The 25,541-nt window shown below is 40.4% G+C and overlaps 1 protein-coding gene across 3 annotated transcripts in view; it reads left to right on the top strand.

The window, feature by feature from the left end:
- The window catches only part of LOC102932414 (RAB3A interacting protein), a 49,649-nt gene that overhangs the window by 992 nt on the left and 23,116 nt on the right, over positions 1–25,541 (top strand). The window contains exons 2-4 of one of the 3 annotated variants that reach the window (XM_037886629.2): positions 15,393–15,668; positions 15,898–16,159; positions 23,069–23,164. In XM_037886629.2, the coding sequence (XP_037742557.1) occupies positions 15,393–15,668; positions 15,898–16,159; positions 23,069–23,164 (634 nt within the window). Of the gene's footprint in view, positions 1–15,392; positions 15,669–15,897; positions 16,160–20,051; positions 20,163–23,068; positions 23,165–25,541 lie in introns of those variants that run through there. The other 2 variants (XM_043547910.1, XM_037886636.2) reach the window with 2 other exon arrangements.

Below are 25,541 nucleotides of genomic sequence, written 5' to 3'. Positions count from 1 at the left end.
ACCCACCTAGCCCCCTCCTCCCGCACCCCCAGACACCCGCCTAGCCCCCACCTCCCGCACCCCCCAGACACCCCTCATCGCCTGCACAGCCCCCCCAGCCTCCACCTCCCGTCCTCCCAGACACCTGTTCTCGCCCGCACAGCTCCCCCCAGCCCCCACTTCCCGTCCCCCCAGTCTCCCGCCCTCGCCCGCACAGCTGCCCCCATCTCCCGCACCTCCCAGACACCCACCCTCGCCCACAGAGCTCCCCCCAGCCTCCACCTCCCGCACCTCCCAGACACCTGCCTTCGCCCGCACAGCTCCCCCCAGCCTCCACCTCCCGCACCCTCCAGACACCCGCCTTCGCCCGCACAGCTCCCCCCAGCCTCCACCTCCCGTACCCTCCAGACACCCGCCCAGCTCCCCTCAGCCCCCACCTCCCATATCCCCAGACACCTCCGTCACCTGCAAAGCCCCCCCAACTCCCACCTCCCGCACCCCCCAGACATCCGCCCTCGCCCGCACAGCTGTCCCCCGAGCACCCACCTTCTGCAGCCCCAGACACCCACCCTTGTCCGCACAGTCCCCCCTCCAGGCTCCCTGACCCCCTGCATCCTCCAGGTACTCCTCACCCACCGTCCCCCAAGATACCCAGCACCTACCATCCCTTCAGCCACTGGCATCCCCTAGACACCCAGTCCCGTGAGCCTCCAGCATTGCCCACCTCTCCCAGACACCCAGTGCCCATTTCCCCCTAGTCCCCTGTATCCCTCAGATACCTAGCAAGGGCCAGCTCTCCTTAGGCAGTGATCACCCACAGCCCTTAATACAACCCCTGGCACTACCCCCTTAGCTGACCCTTAACCCCAGCTCCTATGCAGAGTCTCTAGCATACACCCCCCCCATCCCATCTACCACCCAAAATGCCTCTGGAGAGCTTTGTCCACCCCCCCATTCTTGACTCCTACAGAGCTTCTTGCACAAAGTCCCACTGCACCCATCCCAGGCACCCAGCAACCGTAGCTCCAGAGCTTCCTGCAGCCCCCATTAGCCTGGCCATCGCACTCAGCCCCTAACCTGCGCCCTGGGCCCAGCAACAGCACTACCACCAAAGCCCTGTACCTGTATAGATCCCTCCCCAACACCTCCAAGCAACTCAGCCTCTGCACCTATACAGAGCCCCTGCATGTAGAGAGAACTAAGGGGCTGTACTGAGTGCCCTGTCTTCCTCCTGACAGTACCCATGACTTCTCTCCCAGCAGCATATGTGTGTTGAACCCAAGCCTCCTTTCTGAGACCCCACTTAGGCTCCTATACCTTATTCTCTCCCTATGACCCAAACATACCCTTTCTGTTTCCTCTTCTTTAAGCAACCCCTTGCAGACTCAGCACTCACATGATACCAGCAACAATAGAGGCCTCTTTCTGCCGATGAACATTGACTGCTTCTGTACAGAAATCTGCAGTTCATACAAATACCTTTTCACCCCCCTCAGTGGGAATGTTTCATTTATGCCTCTATTGTGCCATCAGTTATTCAGCAGAATTTCCTACTGGAAATCTGTGGGAAAGTCTGCCTTAATACTGATTGCATGATATAGCCCATAGGTCAGGTCTTGTAATGAAATTGTTTTGTGTGTGTGTATGTGTTTGGGGTGGGGAGGGATAGCTATTCTCTAAAGAAACATATTATTTGTCTCTTTGCATCCCTCTTTGGTGTCCTCTGGGTTTTTGCTGACAAGTTAGTTGATGAGTAAAGAGATATTGTCAACTAGAAATCCAGTTTAAAAAAAAAAAAAGTTTCAGGTACCGCCCCCGAAACTGTCTTACACACCTGTTGTATAAAAGATCAACAGACAAGGAAAACTCAATCTGACTACAGAAAGAACTGTCAAATGCACAAAGTAAATAAGCAGAAAAAATGAATGTTTTTCTCTAATATTAAAGTAATCATGCTACAATTAGCAGGAAACCAACCAGTCAGTTTTTAAGTCGATGGTTTTTAAGTCGTTTTAAGTCCTTTAAATTCCTGCCTATTGTTTCACATTCCAGCAGAACAACAAAATCAAGACATTGGGGAAAAATGAGTGAAATTAGAGGCTTAATTTTTGTTGTTTTAAAGGTTGATGAGATATGCATATAGTAGTAGTTCTGCTGAAAATGTTCTCAAGCATTAATTTCCTCAACTACATCTGGCATTAAAGCCAATATAGAAAGAGAGACGCTGTTATAAAAAGTGAAAATCAGGCTTGTTACTGTTCAATTTGATAGTGAAACTTTGTCCTTGAAATTCTGGTCTGAAGCAGTTCCCGGCTTAAAGTGACAATCTTGAAGTATTTAAAAAAGTGCATATCTGCTTTCTTGATATTTTCATTTTGTGTTGTGATAAAGGTTGTGGAGTTGTTTACAAAGTGTTTTTGTTTGCAGAAGAGAATAGTTGCATGTGATATAGAGGTTAATACCATGTCACTGTAAAATCACAGCATTATTAAGTAGTGAGGATTTCAGTTAACCTCAATTTCGTAATGCAATTAAGTTGGAGCAAGAACAACAAGGCACAGATTTTGGTTATAACTTTTGTGTAGCTGACCACTTGCAATCAAATATGACAGTAAATATTCTAAACACTTTTCTGATACTGTACTAGTTTCATAAGAATTATGACAGATATTCATTGACAAACAAGCATCCTCCAAGGGGCAAAATCCTGAACAATTCTGTAGACCTAAAATACACAACTGCAATAATATTTTTCCCAGTTTCAAAGCGTTGTCATTTTGTTTAGTTTGCAGTTGGCACATTTTTGTTCACTTACCTTTGCTTTGTATTGTTTGTTTACTCCAGTCACATGAATGTGTCTCTTTACACAGTCTTAAGGATAATGGCCTAAATGGCTAAACCAGCTCTAGAATTTGCAGTAACTGAGAAATTAATAATCAGCCTCTTTTTAGAAGCAGAAGTAAACTTTGTTGTTTTTTTTATTTAGAACATTGTATTGACAGACGTCATCTGCTCAGTTGTATCCATATTCCTTGACAAAGTGGGAAATGGGGAAGAAACTGAAGCCTGATTAAGCATTAATATCCTGTTAATACTTTGTTGTATTTTATTACATGACACATACTAAAGTGTAGGTGTTCTGAGTGTGGCCACATCATGCCTTTCATGTTTTTGTCTCATTTAGCAAGGTTACGCTTTCATTGCACTAGGTTAATGTTACCTTGTGAGCAAAGTAGACTAAATAATTTACCATTGTCGTTATGCTTTTAATAAATAATGTGCGCACACCTTGTAGCTGACACCATAATACCCAGCATTCTTAAAATCTTGTTACAGTATATTAAAGGGTATGTCTACACTGCCCATGTTACAGCGTGACAGCGGCAGTGCTGTGATGTGGGCAGTGTAGGCTCGCTTTATGACTGGGGATTAAAAAAAACCCACCCCGAACGAGCGGTGGTAGCTTTATTGCCAGAAGCGCAGCTCGTGGCAATAAAGCACTGTCTGTACTGGCACTTTTCAGCGCTAAAACTTTTGTTGCTCAGGGGTGTGTATTTTCTCACCCCTGAACGACTAAAGTTTTAGTGCTGAAAGTGGTAGTGTAGATACAGCCTAAAAGGGGAAACATTTGCAGTAGAACAGTTAGAATTGTCCTTTACAATAAAATCGTCTATTTTGCATCCATGCAGAAGAAAGGTCATTGGTAGTCTTGCAGCCTGTATTCATTTTATTTAAAATTCAGTTTGTCATTTTAAAAGTCCAGTGAACTACTTTTATAGTTGTCTTAATGCTTATCACGTCTGTCAAAATCAAAAAATATAAAAGCTAAAAAGAAAAGTTGCTTGTCAAAGAAGCAGCTTTTCTTTTTAGCTTTTATATTTTTTGATTTTGATTTCAAATTGCATGCTACAATAACATTAAAAAATATATTTAAAACTAACTCTATCACAATTTCAGTAAAACCGTAACTGAATAATTGAGTCATACTTCTGTAGTTCATATGTTAACCGTGTTTTCCATAAAAATAAGAAAAAGGAACAAGAAGAGAGGAAATCTTTCATTAAAATGTGTTTCTGCAAACAAAGTATCTAAACATTGCAGTCATGCACTTTGGTTTTGTTGTTGGTTACAACATTTCTGCTGTTAAGACAAAGTTGAAGGGGCTGCTCCTTTTGAAGCAAAAATTCCACTGACTTCAGTAGCAGTGGCATCAGGTCTAAAATCTAGAAAGTAGTGTAAAGTTGAGAGGAGAAATATATTGCAGATCAGTCACATTACTTAAAATAGATGAGTGTTCACAGTAAAAATTGAGTCAGTTTAGAGAGAGTTTCTTAAATCTTGGGCAGCTATATGTTAACTAAAAAACAGAAAAATCAATTTGTCATAAAATTTCAGTTGATTATATCCAGCAAAGTACTGGCTTCCACTCTAACAAAAGGTACAATAACCACCAAACTTTAATTTATGTGACAAAATATATATTTTAGGTTTCAGAAAAGCTTCATAAGCATATAGGTGTCTGACAGTCCTAGAATCTTGAATGTTACCTGTAACTATAGTATTTCAACTTTTCCAGATTCAAAAGGGATTTTTCAAGTTGTCCTTTTCACATCTTGTTTTTATTAAAATAATTCCATTAATAAGCTTTGTGAAATCTAGTATTTTAAAGAAAATCTTGTTTTGAAGGGTAAAAAACACCCAGACAATTTCTTCTAAAGAATGTGAAATATTAAGTGTTCAGACGCACAACAGAGAAAAATACATTAAATGAATATGATTATATATGTACTGTGTGATACTTGTAGCAGAAGAAATATCATTGCTGCCCCAAAATTGAAAGTACATTTTTTTCAGTAGTCCTCAGAATAGTGTATTTTTTTTTCTAAAAGCTTCTGAGTGATCCATTCATTGGGCACTGTTACACAATCATTCTCAAAGTAAAAATGAAGAATTTTGAATTTGGAAAACAGTTCCCCTCCAGCTTTCCTCACACCCTACCCTCCCAAAATCATTTCTGGAAAATATTTTGCTACTTCTATCACATCACCTTTTCTAAAAGAACTGAGCGTAAAGGTACCCTCTTCAAAATTTTATTGAATTGCTTTGTCTCTAGAATATCTAGTAGCCAGGATGTTTTTGTATTACAAACAATTGGGAGATAAAATGTCTCAGTAAGAGATCTTGAAAGTCTGACTTTTTCCTAATCTATTGCATCATGTGGTATTTAAGTAAGGATTTAAAATATAGCTGCAATCCTTTTTAATTCCAGCAGCAGGACTATAAATATCTCATTGTTATATTGTGGAGCGGCAGTAGCTAACAAATTGCATAGGGGGCTAATGTAATGGCAGCTGGGAACTGTAATTTGCGGTGGAGTGGGATGGATTGTAGGGAGATAAGGAAGTAGTGACCCAAACTGTGCTGGGACTTCTGCTACTGAATAATTCTTAACCATTAAAAAAAATCTAAAGAAATTCCCATGCAAAATCTTAAAATGGATTTGTACAGAGAGTTTAAGTTCTGTTGTAGGTAATAAAAAAGAAGTAATTGGAAAGCCAGGAAATTCAGAGCTAAGTTTAAACTTAGAACCCAAGCATTTTAAAATACAGTTAAGGTCACCTTTACAATCTTATCTCTGCCCCATAGTGACACCTTGAGAGGTAAAGAAATAAAATTAAACAGAGGCCTTGTCTGCATGAGAATTGCATAAATTTGACTTATATCCACTTTTAAACAGACTTAGGGTATGTCTACACTGGCAGAGTTACATCCTCGTCCAAGATTTCCTCCTCCTGGCTCAGTCCACTCTTGAATGGCACCTGAGCCACTGAAGTATCCACAGGGGTCTTCGCAGTGGAGGTGGGGTTGCCACCGAGTATCACGTCCAGCTCTTTGTAGAACTGGCAGCTCGTGGGCGCAGCATCGGAGTGGTGGTTTGCCTCCTGCGCCTTGTGGTAGGCGTTCCGCAGCTCCTTCACTTTGACCCTGCACTGCAGTGTGTCCCGGTCATGGCCCCTTTCTGTCATGCATTGTGAAATCTGTTCCTAGGTATCATAATTCCTACTGCTAGAGTGCAGCTGGGACTGGACAGCCTCCTCTCCCCAAATGCTGATGAGGTCCAGCAGCTTGGCATTGCTCCAAGCGAGGGATCACCTGGCGCGTGGAGCAGTCGTGGTCACCTGGAAGGATGCGCTGAGACTACTGCATGCATCACTGAGCAAACTGGAAGGGGACTTTCAAAATTCCCAAGGAATTTAAGGGGCGGGGCTCACGGTTGGTCACCGGAGGGCAAGGCAGTAGAGTTCAAACCGATGACCAGAGTGGCGAGAACAGGCATTGTGGGACACCTTCTGGAGGCCAGTTGTGGCGCTGTAGTCGACCAGGGTGACTACACTGGCACCGAGGAGCTGTAGCCCCAGCGCAGAAAGCTTTACGCCTCTCATCTGGGTGGTTTTTTTACAGCGCTGCAACTGGGCAGTTCTGCAACTAAGTGGCTTGGCAGTGTGTACATCTTGGGAGTTACACTGCAGATAGCTGCTTTACTGTGCAGAAACTTGCCAGTGTAGACAAGGCCTTAGTTAAACCGTTGCAAATCCGTGTGTGGACACTATTACTTCAATTAAACCAAAGAAGAGAGTGCCTGGTTTAAACTGAAATGAGAATGTTCACATGGGGGGTTTGTACTATTTTAACTAAAACCTATATAAGTTTTAAACTAATTAAAACACCTATATAAATTAAATTGATGCAACTTTCTTGTGTGGATAAGGTCTGAGACATTTTATTAACCTTTATGTTCTGGACAATTAACCAGTGATCACAAAATCTTGAAGACCTTAATTGTACAGTATGTGCACTTAATTAGGCCACCTTTATGACTATTCAGAGTCCACAGAAAAAGACAAATTCTTGATTAGCCCATTAGAATACTGAAGATAGTTATTCCCCCTTCAGTTCTTTGTGATAGAGCATAAAAAGCATATTAATATTACTGATTATGCTAAATAGTGTTTCAAGCCTTGCTTCTTTAGCTTACTGAAAAGAGCATGCCTGTCTAATATAGAGCTAATTTCAGGCATATTGAAAACTAGTTTTAGTGCAGAATAAAAAACCCTCTGGCAGAAACAAGTTCTAACAAATTCTCTCTGAGACATTATTACTTATGCAAAAGAAGAACTGTGTGGCGAGAATTGTACAGTGCTTTTAAACATAAACACTTGTTTGTTTTTGAAAATGCTAACTAGAGTTGACTTTACCTCACCAAAAGCATATTAAAATGGTATTTTTTCCTTCTCTCCTATATTTTTTTCTGTTAAATAGTAACAACACAGTGTACGGGTTTTGCTGTTCTGTAGGTGCTCCTGAGTGTTGCAGCTAGAATTTTTGAAATACGTGGAATGAAGAGTGAGAGTTGTGGCTGTAGGTTTATAGGCAAGCTGTTAGTCAGGCAGATCACTTCTGACTGGCTGCAGGGGCTTGTGATGACAAACTTCTGAGGGATCTGAGCAAGGCTCCATAGTCAGTACTAGATATTTTAAAATAAAATGACTTTTTTGGGGTTCCAAATGAAGATATGGCATGATTTAACTATTGTTTCGCATTGAACCATCAATTTTTTTGGCAGGTTTCAGAGTAACAGCCGTGTTAGTCTGTATTCGCAAAAAGAAAAGGAGTACTTGTGGCACCTTAGAGACTAACCAATTTATTTGAGCATGAGCTTTCGTGAGCTACAGCTCACTTCATCGGATGCATGCTGTGGAAAGTGTAGAAGATCTTTTTATATACACACAAAGCATGAAAAAATACCTCCTCCCACCCCACTCTCCTGCTGGTAATAGCTTATCTAAAGTGATCACTCTCCTTGCAACGAACCTATCCTTGCAACAAAGCCCGTTGCCAACTGTGCCCACATATCTATTCAGGGGACACCATCACAGGGCCTAACAACATCAGCCACACTATCAGAGGCTCATTCACCTGCACATCCACCAATGTGATATATGCCATCATGTGCCAGCAATGCCCTCTGCCATGTACATTGGTCAAACTGGACAGTCTCTACGTAAAAGAATAAATGGACACAAATCAGATGTCAAGAATTATAACATTCATAAACCAGTTGGAGAACACTTCAATCTCTCTGGTCACGCGATTACAGACATGAAAGTTGCTATATTACAACAAAAAAACTTCAAATCCAGACTCCAGCGAGAAACTGTTGAATTGGAATTCATTTGCAAATTTGATACAATTAACTTAGCCACTCCCAGTCTCTATTCAAGCCTAAGTCATTATGCAAGGTAACCTATTTCCCCTTGTTTTTTCCTACCCCCCCCCAACATTCTTGTTAAACCCTGGATTTGTGCTGGAAATGGCCCAACTTGATTATCATACACATTGTAAGGAGAGTGATCACTTTAGATAAGCTATTACCAGCAGGAGAGTGGGGTGGGAGGAGGTATTTTTTCATGCTTTGTGTGTATATGAAAAGATCTTCTACACTTTCCACAGTATGCAACCGATGAAGTGAGCTGTAGCTCACGAAAGCTTATGCTCAAATAAATTGGTTAGTCTCTAAGGTGCCGCAAGTACTCCTTTTCTTTTTATCAATTTTTTGGACACTTGCTGCTTTGACGCAGGCTAGCAGTTGAGCTGCTTCAAATTCACGTTGTTTATATCAAATATAAATAAGTTAAACATGCTGGCTTGTTTTGTCCTTTTTTTCCCCATTGAGATAATTCACAATTTGACTTGCTGTTGGAAAACATGTATCAATTTATTAAACTGTCCTTCCTTGTTTTAGTGATGATCTAATAAAATAAGGTGTAGTGCAAAGTAAGAAAAATCCTTGTTCGAACTGTGCATATTCTAGATCTCTAAATTTGTGTGGGGATAGCATTGGGGGAAAAGAAGAGGGTTAACAGACAGGCACAGAAGTTTGGCTTATATTTTGACTTATATTTGCTTGTTAGGTGAAAGAATATGGGGTAAACTATTTGTAAATCTGAGACAGTGTGGCTGAGTGGCATAGGTTTGGGCTTTATTTCTGTCTGTGTCCAGACTGATGCAAGCAACCTCTTAAGGTATGTCTACACTCCACTGTAAGCCCAGGGTTAGTGGGACTTGAGTCAGGTGACCCATGTTAGAAAGCCCCGAGTTTGAGTGTACACTGTTCCTTAACTTCACATTAAGACTTTTCTAACCCATGCTTGAACCTGGGGCTCTGGCATCCAGACTGCAGTGCACAGACCCGATTTGAAGTAATCATATCCCAGAGTGCCAAGCAGACTCCTGAAACGTGGCTACTCTAGCCATAAAACTGTAGTACGCGGTGGGAAAACTTTACTCCCCGCCCTGCTTGTTACAGGAAGTTTCATCAGCCCGCCAACCAGTCATTTTCGTCTGTGCACTCCCAGCTACTGGAGCCAGCAACATGGAGGGAGGCACCTTTTGACGAACTTCTTTTGCTTGTGCTTTCACTTCTGTGTCAGAAAACTGGCAGAGCATCCAGGAGGAGCAGGTGGACATTTCGGCAGTGTTTTTTTTTTTTTTTGTCCCATCGAAGATACCTGATGGATTTCCTGGTGGAGCTGCAGGAGGAGGAGGAGTACTCTCGCTAGCAGATGCTGTTGTGTATAATTGGCATAGCTGCTGATGCCCCCTACGTAGACTGGCACTTCTAGTGCAGGGCCACAAGCACAGACTGGTGGGATCACATCATTATGTGCAGCTGGAATGACCAGCAGTGTGTCCAGAACTTTTTCATGAAGAAAGCCACGTTTCTGGAGATTTATGAGCAGCTTCCTCTGGTGTAAAGAGAAACATCTGAGGTCACCCTGGCTGGTCCAGAAGCAGGTTGCTATAACTATCTGGAAGCTGGCTACCCCAGACTGCTACAGGTCCATTGCCAACCAGTTTGGGGTTGGAAAATTGACTGTGGTAAAGTGGTGGCAGAGGAAACTGAGGCCATCAGGCATGTGGTTTACCCCAAGGTGGCTGACATTGGATATTCTGGAAGTAACTGCTGGCTTTGAGAGAATGTGGTTTCTGATCTGTGCTGGGGCTATTGATGGGACTCATGTGCCCATAGTTTGCCCTCCTCAAGGAGCATGTTCAGCCTCAAAGGTTACTACTCCATTGTTATGCAGGCATTAGTGGACCACAGATGCAGATTTATGAATGTCAATTTGGGTTGTACAGGAAAAATTTACGATGCCAGAGTTCTTCATCACTTGGGAATCTACATTCATGGACAAGCTGGGATGCTATTCACACCAAATTACATTGACATAAACGACGTTACTGTCCCCAATGTTCTTCTGTATTCTGGGGGACCCATTGTACCCTCTTTTGCCTTGGCTTATGAAACCATACCCTGATTTCAGAGGCCTTGGCCAAAAAAAAAAAAGGTTTAATTACACTCTCAGCAGGTGTAGAATGATTGTTGAATGTGCTTTTGGCAGATTGAAATCTCATTGAAGGTGTTTACAAACCCATTTGGATGCCAGTGTCATCAATGCTGTTTGAATTACTATGGCTTGCTGTGCTCTTCGCAACCTTTGTCAAATCCGAGGAGAACCATTTCCCCCTGAATGGATATATGACAGTGAGGGGATACTGGATCTGTACCCTCAGCCAGAAAGTATAGCTGCCACTGCGGGAGCTGGTTGTATCTGGGCAGCAGAAGTCAGGAATGCTTTGCATTCTCACTATATGGACTTGCATGGCCCTATGGAAGAGGGGGAATAGTACCTGTATGAATGTGCTAGTAGGACAAAACTGGCTCGCTTATTTTGGAGGGGTGGTATTTGGCAGGCGGGTTGGGCTTGATGGCTATGCAGTGTAAGTCTGAATGACATGATGAACAATGAATTTGGTTGGAGTGGGCACAATGACTGTACAGGTGGAGTTTATAGAAATGTGAATTGCTGTGAACCCTAAATAGAGGAATACCATTTGCTTACTAATGCTTAATTGCTCCTGAACATGTTTTCAGTTTTATTATCGCAAATCATGATTGTGTAGTGTGATGCAATGGCAGCGACAAACTTTCTTGGCATCATAACATGCCTTATTTGTAAACATGTCTTAAAACAGTAAACCATTTCATCACGGAAATGCTTCCTCTTGGAACAGTCTGTGCAGGTACAAGGGGTCAGGGTTCGAGTTCCTGAAGAACAGCAGGCAGTATAGATTGAGGGTCCTGAAATAGGACAAGAAACAGAGGGTCATTGTCTAAAGTAGTTCAGTAGAGCAGGACAGAATTATTGTGAAATTTCCAGGACATAAAATGTAACAGTTCTAAAGTGAACCAACACACATTGTGAAGGGGATGCTTCAGTCCTCACACTGTCTCTGCACACAGCCTTGTTAATTGCCGTTATAGAAGGGCAGAGACCATGGTAATTTTAGAATTATAACCTGTATTCTGTTACATGAAAATTTCATAACTAATTACCATTTGGAGTTGGGGGCGGGGAGGAGGGGCGTGTATAGTGCCCTTGCCGCCAAAGGCTTTCTCTCTCATTTCAGGCCTTTCATATTTTGGAAGACTTAACTGTTCTTGAGGTGCCCCACTGGCAGTGGGAGATGTTATTCCAAGCTGCTGGAGGGAAACTTGCAGTGTATGCAGCTGGAGTATTCAAATGAATAGTAACTGAACAGCACATTTTAGTGGAGTGGGCTAGTCAGCTATATGGGGGGGGGCCGGAAAAATACACCCCTATCTGCAATGTGACTAACTATCTGGAGTTCCTGCTTCAAGAAAAGTTTGTAGCTATCAGCAGCCAGGATTGGGTCAGAATCCATGAGAGAATTAATATGAATTATCCTGTTGTTGCTGCATACAAACGCATTGAAATCTGCAACTTTACTCCATACCGCACCCAGCACAGTTCTGGGAAAAAACTGCCACCACACTCGTACTTTGGAGAAATGATTTTGTGACCTGCAGAATTGCATGGATTACCTCTAACTGAAATGGACTAGATCTGGAAATAGAATACTGTTTCCCAAACACACACACGCAATTCACTAATTACAGGTGGCTGCATAGACCCAGGAGACGTGATTGCAGAGTGGCAAATTTCTAAATAATGAAAAGAAAACAAGAGTGACCCTAGCAAACCTCTGTGACTTAACAGTTAAAATAATCTTTACAGCTGTTTATGAATGTTTGAAATTCCAAGTCACTATTTTGAACTTCACATGATGGGAGGAAAGGGAAGAGGGAGAGGGGACACCTAGGTGGTGTGATACAATCGGCCACTAGTGGCCAAATGTTGGTAGCCAGGGCTTATCATTTTTGCTTCTCTCCCATTACTGTAATAATAAACTTTTGAGTCATACACTTACCAGGCTCTGGAGTGGCTTCTGTCTCCACCGGATTCTCTGCAGGCTTGGCAGCCGGCTGTTCCTCATGGGGTGGAGTGGGACGGGGCAGTGTCAAACAGCTCTTTCGAGTAGGGACTGAGAATTTGTTATTGGTCCTGATCCACTGTCTGCTCTGGAGTCACTTCATGCTCCTGACTGGGAGCCTGCTGCTGGCTCCCAGCAGTTCCCCAGGCTGGATTCAAGGGCCAATGGGGTACCATCCCGGCTGACCAGGTCATTATGAAGCACGGTTGGCTTCCTGCTGAATGTAGTTCCTAGGACCTGGTCAAAGACATCACAAAATGGGCATGTTGTTGGTGAGTTGCCTGAGGTGCAGTTATTGTCCCTGGTCTTCTGGCACTCACTCTTCAGCCTCTTTATATGCTCGCTGCACTGATCACCTGTCCAGAAAATCTTGGAGAGCTGGCAGTTTTTACCTGTCTGCTGGTATGTGTGATGGTAGTTCCTTCACATTAAAGTTTTTCATACTTGATGAAATGGGAGTCACGGAGCAAAGGGATTGACGTACAGAGGAACTGGCAGGATTGTTGCTCCCATTTTACTTCCTAGGCCATATTCTCCACTTGTCTGCTAGTTGGGCATGTAAAAGGCATGTCATTCAGGCAATTGTTCTCCCTTTCAGTCATGCAGAGGACTTGCCTCCCTGCTTTTTCTTCTCATTGAAGAAATTGGGATGCAAAGGAGAAGTGGGGAGGCAGAGAATGAGAATGTGATTGTGGAAAGTTTAGATTGGCTTATTGAGGAAAGGGGGAACTGAACTGTGAAGTGGTGGGATGAGTAGGAGAAATTGAATTGACTTATCAGGGTGGGAGGCAGTGGCTTTGGGTATGTTGTGGACATTTTTCAACTGGTCTAGTAAGTTCCTTTGTATAGCTGCAGGGGCAGTTTTTTAGTCCCTATGTTTGAGCTTCTAAAATGTTTTAAAAAAAAATCCACTTTCACTCTAGTGATTGCAGTAGAGGGAAGCTGAAAACATATTGTTGAAGTTTAACTTTGAAGAAATGGTCTGTACTTTTGTCAGCCTGCTCCCATCCATCTTTTCATTTGTTAATCTAACAGGCTTTATCCTCAAAAGTACATTAATGGAATATTTTATGATAGTTAAGCACAGGTGTAGAAAAAATAAGATTCTCTTGCCAAAGAAATTGCTTACATGGAAACTTAAAAATAAGCTGCTCATGTTTGTGGTTCAGTAGAGAAGCTGTAGATTTAGAGTTTACTCTGCTTACAAAAGAAACACTGTGCAACTGGAGGAGATGCTACTGTTGTAGGTAGTTCTAAATAACACATTTCTACAGAAAACAGGAATGGAAAGAGGGTCCCTTTTAAGCCATACCTGGTCCTTACTGTGCATTTTCTGGGATTTCCTGCAAAACATTTCTGTGAAGTAGCAAGGGCATACTTAACACAGAAACAGCACAGTGAAGCCATTGTGTTCAGGTGCAGGAACATTTTAGGGTTTTGGGGTGTGTTTTTTTTTTTTTTTTTTTTTTTTTGGGAAACCTTACCTGGCAATGTATTTAAATAGTTAGTCGCATTAGGAAATAATTATCGATGTACATGTATCCAGTCAAATACAATACTGGCAGTAGAAAACAGTTTGTTTTATTAAATGGACCAAAAAAGGGATGCAGTTACTAAATTACTGCAAATGCAAATGGCTGATCTCCACCCTGGACACTGTCCCTACATTGTAATAAGTATTTTTAAAAATTCACAAACGGGCTGCAAATGTAATAGTAAGTATATCACATGATCTCTGACTGTTTTAAACCTCATCTCTGCATACCTCCTCTCTTGCACCACCCTTTGTCATAATTTGCAGTGCTATGTCTTTTTAAATTGTAAGCTCAGATTGTCTGTAAAATGCCATACATGTCTGTTGTTTAAATGCTGTAATTCTTTCCCATGGTACTATGCAGCTACATGAAGAGACATACTTTATATTTATATTGCATTTATTTATACTTCTAAACAATGGAAAAACCTGTTTGCATTGCCACCACTTTCAGAGGTGCTCATGTAAGTACTTGGTACTTAATTTGCCCCTCAAGTCTCCAAATTGAACCCTGAAATGTAGAATCCTGACTTTTACAAAGGGTTTGGATGTCATGTGAAATTTCTGTAAATTTGGAGTTACCTGGTCGTAAAGGGCACATAGTCTCCCTGATTTTATGCTGAAAACAAAGAAATTGTGTTAGAACCTTGTCAATTCAAAATAGTGAATTTTCACCTTATGGTGAATATGGGGAAAATGCAGAGATTTGTGCATGGCAGTTTTATTAGTATTTTACTACTTCATAGTATTATTATTTTGTATATCTTTTGGGTTGATATAATATGCTAAAGATATAAATTTAAGGGCTCATTTGTCTGAGTAGTCCCATTTACTGTTTTTGCCGCTTGAGCGAGCTGTTTCAGGAACAGGCCTGTAGTTTAACAAACCATAGAACTTTGGGAGACTTATTTACAGATACACTGATTGGAAATACTTCACACACTGGAATATGAGCTTTCTTATGTTCTTTTCTGTGTCTCTTTTATTGAGATCAAAAGAGTACTGATCTAGGGTAGAAGAGAGGTTTCAGAGTAACAGCCGTGTTAGTCTGTATTCGCAAAAAGAAAAGGAGTACTTGTGGCACCTTAGAGACTAAATTAGTTAGTCTCTAAGGTAGAAGAGAGGTTTTACCTAAAACTTCCATTTTTCTCCTGTAACTTCTGTTCCCTACTCCACTACACACAACCCATGTGTTCGGCACATTTGTGTAGCTTTACAAGACACCTGTAATCTAGTGCAAGCTGACTTCATTGTATAAAACAGAACACACATTCATCACAATACATTCAGTTCCCATCACTCTGGTAAACAGGCACCTAAATCTTAGTCCTAAGCCCCCTGCTTCATCAGCCATGCTGTCCAGTGTTTGAGTAAGGATGGGTTGCTTGCATTTGAAGTTAATAATGTAATATGTAAATGTATTCTTCACTAATCATTCTAATAATTTGCTTGTTTAATTCAGGGTTTCATATGATGAGGCTTTTATTATGGCCAGTGACCCATTGGAAGGCTTTCATGAAGTGAACCTAGCTTCTCCCACTACACCAGATCTTCTTGGAGTGTATGAGCCAGGGACTCAAGAACCAACTACCTCACCCAGCGTAATCTACCGCCCACATCCTTCTGCTGTGTGCTCTACACCTATCCAACCCAATGCATTAAATGTTTTTGACCTTCCCACACAACCTGTTTATTCATCTCCAAGGCACCTAAATTGTGGGGAAACATCAGGCATCAAGTAGGTTATTGATGATTAACATATCTGATTTATTTAAATGCAAATCTTGTTAATTTATTTAAATGGTTTACATAGCATGTCTTTAGTAAAAACATTATGAATATCTTTAACATCCTATGTTAAGTTATGCTTATAGTGGCACATTTAACAGCAAAACTGACATTTCTAAAAGTTTTATTCCTCTTAGTGTGTGTTCTTATTTAAATAAAGAAATGTCATTTCTTTCCAGCATCAATGTTACAGACACGGTTCCTTGTTCTACCTCTGGACCCCAGAGTGGGTCATCCAAACACAGTAGTTCCAGAAAGGAGAGCAATAATGCAGAGAGAGAGTTTTTGCAGGGTGCTACACTAACGGATGTTTCCGAAGGGAATGAAGATATTTTTGGGCTGAGTACAGACAGTCTGTCTCACTTACGGAGCCCATCTGTACTGGAAGTAAGAGAGAAAGGCTATGAGAGATTGAAAGAAGAACTTGCAAAAGCTCAGAGGGTAAGATTTGTTTTATTGTATTCTCTAATGATTTTTGCTTGCAGAATAGAGGTTTGTACTGTCAAACTTATAGATGGGTCAGAAGTCAAAATAGTCTGGGTCCCCCATGTTTTGCAGGATTATCACTACATCATTATTTTATGTAACCTGATCCCGAATATCTGCAGTGATAATGACTCAAACCTCCTCTGGTAGAGTTTTCCAGTATTGATTCTTCTTGTTATGAAAAACGTTTTCTGTAATGTCTAAATTAAAACATTTTCTTTCCTTAAACTGAGGACGTTTCTCCCTTCTGAGAATAAGAATAATTCCCTTCTGTTCTGGTGTTACCTTGTAGATGTTTATAGACACTGATGATGTACCTCTTGAGGCTTCTCTCTCCCATACTACATAAATGTAGCAGATGCCATACAAAATAGAAATATTTTTATATACAGGTGTTCACATACTACAATGATGTATCATAGGAATGAATGTATATGAAAGAAGAAATATGAACATCAGTGGCACTCTTCACAGTACCAGTATGTCATACTTCGAATGGAATGCTGTCTTCTGTCAGATAGAATAGCCTTGTTGTTAAAGCGTGTGACTGGGAACCAAAACATCTGGTTTTATTTCTTGTTCTTTCCGCAAACTGACATGTAACCCAGAGCAAGTCCCTTAAACTCCTCTTCTGTTCCTTTATCTGTAAAATGGAAGTAATACTTTTTTACCATGCAATGTGCAGAGGTGTAATTCATTAATATTTGTAAAGCGCTTTGCCTTCCTTGGATGGAAGGTGTGCTATATAAATGCAAAGCATTATTATTTATTGTGTTAACACCACTTCGTCTTTCTTAGAATTGCTAGTTTCCTGGTGGATGTTACCCAGTTTGTAGATGTGCTGTCTTTTCCCTCTCTCCACATTATTTGTATTTAACCCCATCTTGCCACATGTTTGGATCAGTCTTCCTGAATGCTTTCCCTCCCTCAGTGTTGGATGTTGTCATTAATTCTGTCATGGCTGACTTTACCCCTTCATTATGATGGTCAATGTAAATTTTAAATGTGGGTTCTCATATTGTTCCTGATATTGATATTTTTCCACTAAATAATCACTCTTTGCCAACTTTGAATTCTTTGCTATACTGTTTTATTTTGCTGTAATTTGGCAAACAGAACAAAACCAAAAAACAACTGTGGTTAAGTTTTTGGGAAAAGTCAATCACTGTCACTAACTAGTTCTCAATTCATTGTAGTTTTCTAAGTTTAAAGTTCCACTTTACAGGAAAACCCCAAACACTTCAAAGTACACAAATGCATAGCTAGGGTTACCTAAACAACTTGACATAGCCCTGGTATTGTCACCATGAGAATAACCAGAAAATCTGAGATAAGCTGACATTAGTTTCCCAATTTCAAACTTCCCAGATAAGGCTATCTGCCTAATGGGGTCCAATATTCATGTATGTATTTGAATATGCCTTCTCTCTCTCACTGCTGGACAGAGTTCTCAGAAAGATATCAGAGGGAACAGGGCATGTACTACACTGTTAGTGTATCTGGGCCTAGAAAATCTGTTATGCTAATGATTTGGATGGTGGTGGAAAACCCACTTATTCCCTCAGAGAGGCCACACACTTTAGTCACTTCTCAAGATGCTTGGCACCATCGGCAAGGTTGTAAAAAGGAAATACCCTAGAATTTCTGGGGGTCTCAGTGACAGGTATGCTTACTCTGCTTCAGTCTAGATGAGCCACCACATCCAAAGCTTATCATAAGATTGTGGGAAAGTTTGGGTCTGACATAAGAGCCAGGATTTCATTCACCTTTATTCTAGGCATTTCTTGAATTCAGATATCCTAAAGCATTCTCCTGTCCACAGAATTTCCCTCTTGCAAACTTAATTTTGTCTGAGCTCTTTGTGAACCCCCTTTTGAGCTTATTCCTGCTGTTTCCACTTTCTCTTTCTAATCCTCAATCTTATTTCTAGTGGCTATCTTCTGATAAGAGTGTTGGAGTTGGTAGGAAGGTTGATTAAAGCTCTCTAGTTATTTATTGGAACTAGACTGTATCTGTCTTTAGATTTAAATGTCTCTGGTACCAATTTAGTGCTGTGAGTGTGCATTCCATAAATAAAAAAATACATATAGCAATATAAAGGACTGCCCATCCCACCATGACAGATAAACAGTCACCAGCAAGTATAATAAGAATTATATAAACCTCAAACCCACCCCTTCCCAAAAGCCTTCTTAAAATAAAGTAACCATTTTGCAGCATATCCAGAGGTTAGCCAAGACAGGCTCAGGTGAACCAATGCAAAAAAGCAGTCTTGTAGTCAGAAAACTTGAGTTGACTCAGTTTCATCAACTTCACATTGAAGATAACAGGGACATGGGGTCAGTCAGTGAAAGTAAACTTTCACTTCAACCCACAATGGTGTCTTTTGTGTGGGCTGTTCAAGTTTGCAACTCATCAGCTATATTCCTTCATTAAAGCAAATATCAAGAAACTCAGATGACGGTTAGCCAAGCATGGTCATTTCAAGACTCGTTTCACTGACTCAGTACACTTGTACCTAAGACCTTTTCCACTCATGTCTTTATGCACTTATATTATTTTATCTGCCAACCTCAGATTGAGGTGTTTGTGAAAAGTGGTTAAGAAAAATGAGCCAACCACATTTAGATGTCATCCAGATGAATAGTGACCATGTCTTGATGTACAGCATTCCGTGACCTGTTGAAGAGTGCAAGAGAGTGGCTTCAAGGGAGTTCCTTTTGTTTGTTCACCATTTTAAGTAATTGGCATCTCAAAATTGTCTTTTGTTGGGAGCTTATCTGGAATATCTGATTATGCTGTGGCATTTCAAGGAAAACCAGACTTCCCATAAACAGATAAGTGCTGAGAGCAAACCTCTTGGTCCTTAAGCAATTAAAGGTGAAGTGCAGATGCTGGTGGACCATGCTAACGTACTTTCAGTTGTATATATGTGGCACTATATTAAAACTTTTGTTCATGAGGATCTAGTCGGGAAATAAAAGCACTACCATTGCTATCTATCTGCATAGGGAGACTATTTTTGACTTTTGGTTTTGCATGCAGGTTAAAAGTTTGAGTGAAATAATTCCATAGTAATTTTGTGAGTTTTCAGGTTTAAAATAGTTGATTTTTTCCAAGTAGCTTAACTTTTTTTTTTTTTTTTTTTTTTGAAGTAGCCAGGTGGGGAGTTCCTCTAAACCAGCTGTCTCAGCTTGTGCTTTGTATTTCTCATTACTCACAGCTGAGTTTAGCTAAGTCTTCAGTAACAGCTTCAGACATAAGAGAGCCTTAAGCATCTGCCTAGATATCTTTACTTTTAAAGCACATCAACCCAAAATATGTAGCTTGTTTGACAATATAATATAATATAGTGTATGATATTCCTCCTAAATAACAACCTGGAAACTTGCCCAACAGGATTTAAGATTTGACATGTCTAGCCAAACTTCTAAAAGCAATAGGCTATGTATGGTGTCCTCTGCTTTTTTTGTTATGTTTCAGTAGCCAAAACTGAACTCCTGCTTGGACAATTTTATTGTTTAAGTTTACACTACAAGTCTGATTTACTTTGGCAGCCTACACTGAATCTTAAAAAGGCAGTCTTTCCAGTCACCACAAGCTGAACAGTTAAAAAAAAAAAAAAATAAATCCATGTATCTAAACCACAATATTTTATATGTTAATTCTGTCACTTTAAAGGTTTTAAAGTGGGCAAAACTAGTTTTACCTTTCAATGTGACTTGAAGATAATGCTTGACCTAATGTTATTTTAACTTCCTTTTGAGATTTACTGATGCATGTAATGTTTCCTTTACAAACAGTGAAGTTGAAAACTAAGTGCTGGTATGTTCCCTCTCCATTGTAGAAACATACGAGGCCTGAATATTCACCACTCCTGGATCAAAACCTGCCTTTTCCCTTCTTCAACTCCCCTACTTTTTCCTCGAGAAATACAGTTAAACAAAAAGGAACATGAGTAAATATAAACTTGCTGACCTTCAGTGTTGTCTTCCCTTGGGTTTATTTTTCTGTTTAATTCCTTTATTGTACTTTGTTTCTCTCCTTTTTATTTCCATGGTCTTCCTCTTCTTTTTTCTCTTTCTTTCTGTTCTCCCACCACAAGATATGCATTTGTCTCCCTCCCTAGCCTCTTTCATTTTTCTACAGCATTCTCTTTGGGAAAGCTAGCTGCTTGTGTATGGAACAATATATATTTAGTTGGGAGATATATCTTCATTGCTGTGCCTTTGCATACATAGTACCTCTTGAAATACAATCTTTCAAAAAAGTTAAAAGGCTGCAAATCGGAAAAGCAAAAAATGAAACTTTCACACAAACAAACCCAAAATAAACACAACTCCCAAATTAAATAAAAAAATCTACAAATTCCAACCTAGTAGGTGGACCTATAACTGTGCCCTGAGGCTTGTCAAACTTTAGTTGTCCAAAAGCAGGATATTAGAAAATTTTGCTGCTGATGTTATTCTAGGAATTGAGACTAAGAGCTCAATTTGATGCTACAAAGTGAGATGTGGTTTCTCATGACTATGTCCTAGGGTGTTTAAGCTTTTGAAGACAATTGGGAACACCTGCAGTTGCATCCAGAACTGTACAGGAAGCCAATGCAGAGTTTGGGCATTGGTTCTATGTCTTCATAGTGATTTCTTCCCCCAAGGAAGTGCGAGGGTTGGCGGGTGGGCAGCTGAATATTCTGGGTGACTTTCAAGGGAAGTTTTAAGTAGAGTGTATTAGAGTATTCTATTGTGGCAGTGACAAAATTGTGAATGGCTGAGTTCTACATCACAGTGGAGTGGCTGTAGCCTCATGTCCCACTGGGGAATGCAGGGTGCTAAGACCTAAAGCTGTAACCTGAGAATTCAGAAACAGTGATGGCTTCTCCATTTTTAAATATCTAAAAAAAACCCACATTACTGTGTATTCAGTGGTGCTATTTCATTGCTTTAATTGAGTGTCATGAGTAGAGTAAGCTGATGATTCGAGCCTATTGAGTGTAAGCCCCACCAAAAATGTCTCGCATATGTAATGTGATGTACTGTGGAGTACAGTGTTACATGCTGCCATTTGGAGACTTAGTGGGGCACCTGGAGGCTTCAGTAAAAGTGGCTTCCAATGAGGTAGTCTAGCTAGAGGTAACATGGACTGAGGGCAGCAGAGGGAGGCGGTAATAAGTAGGGAATACAGGCATCCGTAGAGCTGTTTCAGATCACATGCACACCCTACCTGCTGCCTCTTCTGCTTTTCCAGATCCATCAACAAGTGGAGTGGAAGGGTTTCTGAGCGTGGCGGTGGTGTTGGATGTCAAGTAGAAGGGAACAGAATTCTGAACCTGGAGTCTTGGATAGAAGAGAGCTTAGAGCTGAGGTGGGGGGTAGTCCTGAGCTATTGCAGGTTAAGCAGGAAGATGAGGGCTTCTTGACTACGGAGATAAATTGTTGTGTGGGGGTGTATGTGGAGGTGCTTCTGAGTTGGTGGGAGTTGGCTTGGAGGGAGCTGATGTACTCTGGCAGGCTGTGAGCTGGAAGGGGGATGAGTTTGGTTGGCACAGATGAGTGCAAGGGGAATTGAGAGTCAATTGGTTAATGAGTTGGTGTACGTGAGGAATGGTAGATAAGAATTGGATTGAAAGAGGAGAGGTTGTGACAAAGACAACACCAAACGCATTAAAGTGGCATATATACTGTTTTCTCCCACCCTGCCCTTTCTTGTAAAAGGTCCCAGGTTTTCATTTTGAAAGGGCCAAGCAGTGGGGGGAAAGACCAGAGTGCCCCCGCCCCTCCTTTTTTCTTCCCACTTCCTCACCAACCTCCCTTATACCTGTCAAAATACTCCAAACCCCAGTGTTTCAGTTTTTCACTTTGAAAACATGATCAACCTGGGCACTCTGGGAGGTTGCCACCTGCAGCACTATCACTTGTTTTGGGCTCCAGCTGCCACTGTTCCTAACTGTATGCAGCATTCTAATGTCAGGAAGGACTGGCAATAGGAAGACTCTTCTGAGCTTTTCCTTCCATTTTTAAAATATATTCAAGAAATCTTGGACCATATTACCATTTACACAAAGACTTCTTTACGCTGCTTTGCTCGGTGGTAAGACCTTAAAGTCGGAGTAAATGTAATTTATGCCCACTTTACAATGTTCTGGCAGTGTAAAGGGGCCTGATAGGGGTCTTAGTGTAAATGAGATTAAGCTACCCAGTCCCCAAGCTTTAATGATTAACTGATTTGATTTGACTGCATATTGCTGCCTTTACAAGGAGCAGGGATATAACTAGAGTGCTGTTTTGGAGTTAGCTAGAGCTGTACTGTAAGGAGGCTCTCTGGAGACAAAACTTTATATTAAAAATATATAAAAAAGATTCTGTGAACTGGGACTCTTCTTCAGACAAATGTTTTTCTTTAAAGGAAAAGAAAATAAAACATTATTGCTTTAAAATAAAATTAAATTTTGGAAGGTGTATATTGGCTATATGGCTATATCAAGCACTAGTGAAAGCAGTATTCACATTGTCACAATACAAAACTTATGAAATTACCAAACTTATAGAATTCTTTTATATATTCTGTTTCAGTGAATGTGGTCTTCTATATTTCAGGAAAGAAGCCTTTGTACTTCAGAGAATTTTGGAAACACACATTTAGCTTAGTTGTATTTTTAGATCAGCCTGACGGGTTGCCATATAGAAGGAAGTAATAGGTATACATATACAGCATTAATGTTGTTGCCTCTAGTGTTAAGATCAATGTTTTGAAAGGTTTTATTTAGCAAAGGTTATCTGTTGCACTGATTTACTTGTGGCAGAGCTTTAAAAGCCCAGAGACTACTACATTAAGTTAGAATAAATAATTTTCAATTTTCCGTAGGAGCTGAAATTAAAAGATGAAGAATGTGAAAGACTTTCTAAAGTGCGAGATCAACTTGGACAGGAATTGGAAGAACTTACAGCTAGTCTATTTGAGGTTTGTTTGAGTCATTGCTGTGATATAATTAAAGGAGACTGGGCAAGGTGTGTTATGTAGCATCAGTACATTGTACTCTGATACAGAAAAATCCAGCTTGTAAAAGAATTTGTGGTCTCAAGGCTTGGGCCTGTTGAAGTGGAGACTTGAGAGCAAGAAATCATATAGCTTTACATGTATGAGAGAGAGAGACACCTCATTAGCCTTGTTAGTCTGCCTACTGCACCCAGAATGAGGGATGTAAGAAAAAATAGACCAGAAAGCTTAAAATGTGTCGTTCTTCTCTTTTGTATAACCATTTTCTGTCAAAGTCAGATTATCTGTCTAGAAGATTGCATAAAAAAGAAGTAAATTTGGGGCCACAATGAGGGGAACATAAAAATGAATAACTTATCATGCTTCCAGCTTTTAGATTTGGGGCCAGGTGCATTGCTCCCCAAAACTTTGAAATAAACCTATTAAATATACACAGTTATTTATGCACATTTGTGTAATCAGTCAATATAGAATCTGGTTGCACAATTAGAAGCATAGATATCAAAGGGGATCTCTAAAGTTAAGATAAGGATAGTTATCATAGCGAGAATAAATTTGTGCCATCTCAGGAAACCATTCTAAAGATATATTTATACTTAAAGGAGGCAGCATACTGATGACTAGTATTTTAAAAAAATTGAGTTCAGAGGCATGTAATTGGAAAAGAATGAATAGAAGGCTAGAAAGAGTAAGGTAGAATGTGTGTGTATGTGAGAGAGAGAGAGAGATGGTAAACAAGAGAAAGGAGACGGGAAAATGAGAGAAATTGGGTAAGTATTTCACATAAAAATAAATATACCTCTGAAACATTAAATTGATGCCATGTCACAGCACCATGAAAAAGTGTATTAATCTGTATTAATTAATTTTGTATTTGATATGCAAAACATGAAATGTAGGGCATTTAGTAACTATTCTGTAATGTGTTTAAGCGTTCAACACTCCCAAATTTTAACATACCACTGAAGCTTTACTTCTGTGATTACTTCACTAGGGCCTTGGGCCCTGATCCTGCATTGGGATCCACAAGCCTGGACCTTCGTGTTTATGCAGAGTCTCATTGGCTTCCTTGGGTCATTGAATGGGTACAGGGGCTTATACTAGTGTAACCTATGTAGAGGGGAGGTAAGTCAATCTACTTACCAATTCTGGCTATGGAGTTCCTCTCTCTGACTTAAAGTATTTATACAGACCATGAATTCCTGTCATCGTAAGAGACTACAGCTCGATTATATAGGACAATATAAATACTAAAAGTGGAAATTATAATAAGATTCACTTTCTTTCTCATCTTGGGAATCCTGTACCAGTCTTTACCATCAGCCAGTTATGCGTGCACACACAATTCATAATTTAAAATTCCTTTTTATGAATAACACTCCAAAAATAAACTGTTACAGCACAGTGTTACAATGCACCCTAGCTAGATGAATATCACTAACTAGAGATTTTGTTGTTTTCCTTGAAATGAAGACTATAACACAGGACCTAAACCTGAAGCTATATATATATATATATATATATATATATATATATATAATTCCTTACAAAATAAATACAGGAATTGGGATTCTGACGATCGGAGATCTTCTGCCTTCACATAAAGAAAAGGAGTACTTGTGTACTCCTTAGAGACTAACAGATTTATTTACAAGTAGGTAAAATTGACAAGTAGGTAAAATGTTTAGTTATAGTGTATAACCAACTATTTCAGCATCCATGCTATTGCATATGTAAACTTCAAACAAGAAAGAAAAGAAAACTTGATAATTACCACAGCTTTTAGGCTCACACACTATCTTTGGTTCAGTGATATAGTACGCCTCCTGAAGACATTTGGCCTCCAATCTGCAATTCCTTCTTAATGGTGTTTCCCAGTCTAACTCTTATTGACTTCTGTAAAATTATAGGAAATGGCACTAAGATTCAACCCAGAGATTTAGTCTGGGTTACCCCGACAGCTCTATCTTCTCCCTGCAGGACTGGGTGGGATCTGACTGGTCCTCCAAATGGCTGTCAGTTTTGTAACCCTGACAGAATTCACTACTGATTGGCGTGCCACCTTGTCTGGGAATGTTTCCATATCTACTCAGAGCAAGTAGAAACAGCAGCAGTAATAACAGCAATGAGTGTGTTTGGCTGAACACTGTGATGTAAGAAAAAGAAGTAGGGGTTACACTAGCATATCCCAGTGCAGGATCCAGGATTTATTTTGTATAGTTGTGTGTGTGTTTTACATCCCAAATACTTAAATTGTCATAATATGACACACTTTTTGTTCTGTGAGATGCATCCCTGCTTGGAAACTGCATGGTCAATGTTAAATGTACCTGTACAGATT

Source organism: Chelonia mydas, chromosome 1 (genome assembly GCF_015237465.2).
Source record: "Chelonia mydas isolate rCheMyd1 chromosome 1, rCheMyd1.pri.v2, whole genome shotgun sequence".
Lineage (NCBI taxonomy): Eukaryota > Metazoa > Chordata > Testudines > Cheloniidae > Chelonia > Chelonia mydas.
This window is presented reverse-complemented; position numbering and strand designations above follow the sequence as displayed.